Source organism: Malus sylvestris, chromosome 13, assembly GCF_916048215.2.
Source record: "Malus sylvestris chromosome 13, drMalSylv7.2, whole genome shotgun sequence".
Taxonomy (NCBI): Eukaryota; Viridiplantae; Streptophyta; class Magnoliopsida; order Rosales; family Rosaceae; genus Malus; species Malus sylvestris.
The window spans coordinates 16,070,933-16,073,507 of NC_062272.1; the positions used below are offsets into that span (position 1 = coordinate 16,070,933).

Here is a 2,575-nt window from a genome sequence, read left to right on the forward strand (position 1 = left end):
TTTTTGAGCTTAGCTTTTTTTTATACCCAGTTTTTATAAAAGCACCTCAGTACCAAACCAGTACTTAGTGGACGTGTTGCATTTTGTCCGTTCTACAATTAGCATGGTTGTAAAATGCAGTTATCTTTTATTTTAGTTGCATGTAACTACGGCTACAATTTTGGTTTTGGGTATGACACCGTTGAGACATAGTATGAAGATTTTATGCACAACACGTAATTTACAGAGGAGTATTACGAATAGGTTTTGAATAATCAAGATTACAATTTAGAAAATAATGTCCTATTTGCATTGTCACCCGAGAGGGTAGTACGTGAGCGTGGTCGAGGAGCTAATCAGACATTTATATGTATTTCCCAATGAGGGGTAAGATGGTCATATTGCATCCTCGGGAATTTGTTGCTTGCTTATCAAGACAACACTGAGCTGTCGATATCGCAAGCTGCAGACTTAAATATCAATAACTTATTCATTGGAATCATTAAACAAGTGAACAAGTAGGCCCGTTTACATTAGCATTTTTATTTATTTATTTATTTGTTGTTTGGGCTTGACCCAAAGATACTACATGCATATTCTCGGGGTACGTTACGCTACAAGTGCGTAGGTGAAATCTTTCTATGTTCGGTTTTGATTTTAGTACAACTATTTTAACTTTACTTCACTACATATGTATTTTTGACGTTATGCTTTTCTAAAGGTTTTATATTTTGGTATTGAAATGAAGGAGAATGAAAGTATGAGTTTGGAGGCATGAAAGAGGAATCATTGCAATCTGACAGAATGACATTCTCTTTTATGCAACTGCTCTAGCTTGATTTCTTCCTTATATATATATATTTTTTTTTCTTTCTTTTATCTTTTCACTATTTTACGTATAGCAAATTATTAGAAATTTCGGGGACAAAATTTTTTTAAGGTGGGTAGATTGTGACAACCCGTCCCTAATTTTACAATTTTATTCATTTTAAAGGAGTGAATTGACGAAAATGCCCTTGAGGCGGGATTGATGACTTTCCACTACTACAAAAGGGGATATTACTGTCGGAGTAAAAAAGACAAGAAACACTACTTACTGCCGAATTATTGGTAAAAATCCGACATTAAATTGTGCAATGTTGAATAGAGGAACCGACACCAATGCTACCGTCACAAAAAGGGTATTGACGTCGTTTAGGCCCCTTAATCCGCCACCATGAAGCAAAGTAATATAAAATAAAAAGAAACAAAGGCATCACTGAAAACTGACATAGGAACTGACGTCGCTTATAAGTGACATAGAAAGGAACAAAGGCGTCGCTCCAAACCGACATTAAGTAACAAATAAACAATTAAAATATCATAGTTACTGTCGCTTCCAATCGACATCACTCGAGTTAAATAAATAAAATAGTCAAGTTGACGTCGGTCATAACCGACATTACGTAACATCTCAATAAAAATGACATAGGTGCTGACGTCGCTTATAAGCGACACTAGAAATATTAAAAATAAAAAAATTTAATAAATCTTCCTTAGTTTTTAATTAAGAGGTGTGTTCTCGTGCTCCTCGACCGGTTTATCAGTATAATGTTTTTTTTTTAAATTTATTTATATACTCTTTATGCGCATGCTCCGCAGTATGAAGTGCCATGTGATGGATCATTGGCATTTTCGTCATATCCTCTTCTTGAAAAATAATAGTTTCCTATACTCTCAAAAAAATCAAGCAAATTAATTATTACTATAAAATTGACTTGTTATACTCTCTTCAAGTAACAAAAAATATTTATACCTTTATTCTATTCCAGAAAGCTTCCTTGTGATCTTCCTTGATCATACGCCAATCTCTCACCAACGGAATATTTCTATAATCTCTAACCTCCACCGCTACATGTTTTGAAAAAGCACTAGAATTTTCACTAATGCATTTTCCAAACGCATCAAAAGAACAAGGTTGTTCCTTCCAGTTAGGAATTGAGGGTCCCCGTCCTCGTTGAGTTTTTCCTTATAAATATAGAAAAAAACAATTAAAAACCAAGGACCAAAAAACAATTTTCAATTTGGGCATCATACTAGTTAGACTACAAAACAAAATACTAAAACTATTAACCATAATTAAAAATGGCCCACCATCGACTTCTTCCTCTTCGAATTGGATTTCATTAGCATGCTCATCTTCAAAATGATCCATAGCAAAACAATCTGCAAGAAGAAGTACAAAAACTAAAAAGTGAAAAGGGAGATGAAATGGAAGTACAGACGAAATTGGGAAGGAGAAATTTGGGAAAAAATGAAAGCACGGATGAAATGGGGGGGAAAAGGGGTTTAGATATGGATGTTGTTGGCTTTGGTTGAAACAGGCATTAAGTCCCTAACGTCATATTAAAACCCACTGGCGTCGCAATAAGTGAGCCTTAGTGTCGGTTGAAACCGCCACCAACTTTTGACATGCATTACGTCGAATTAAATCCACCCACTTTCTGACAACATTTATTGGACCAAACGTGGCGTCGGTTTAGTTAAACTCGGTGTCGATTGACACACTTTACCGATACATTAAATCAAACAACCACTTTCTGACATAGTTTTTTCA

At 34.9% G+C, this 2,575-nt stretch overlaps 1 protein-coding gene across 1 annotated transcript; it reads right to left on the reverse strand.

Moving 5' to 3' along the window:
* Positions 1-1,455: 1,455 nt before the first annotated feature.
* LOC126594803 (uncharacterized) lies at positions 1,456-2,317 on the reverse strand. The gene is made up of 3 exons (XM_050261059.1): positions 2,113-2,317; positions 1,775-1,986; positions 1,456-1,687 (listed from the first exon to the last, which is right to left on the reverse strand). Exons 1-3 carry the CDS (start codon positions 2,171-2,173, stop codon positions 1,562-1,564), a joined length of 399 nt encoding a protein of 132 aa, XP_050117016.1. The 5' UTR covers positions 2,174-2,317; the 3' UTR covers positions 1,456-1,561.
* Positions 2,318-2,575: the final 258 nt, after the last annotated feature.

Coding starts and splice junctions, on each gene's coding strand:
- LOC126594803 (XM_050261059.1), bottom strand. CDS start 2,173: ATGGATCATTTTGAAGATGAGCATGCTAATGAAATCCAATTCGAAGAG. Junction 1,987..2,112: donor CGAAGAGGAAGAAGTCGATG/GTGGGCCATTTT, acceptor TATATTTATAAG/GAAAAACTCAACGAGGACGG. Junction 1,688..1,774: donor CTTTCTGGAATAGAATAAAG/GTATAAATATTT, acceptor TTGAGAGTATAG/GAAACTATTATTTTTCAAGA.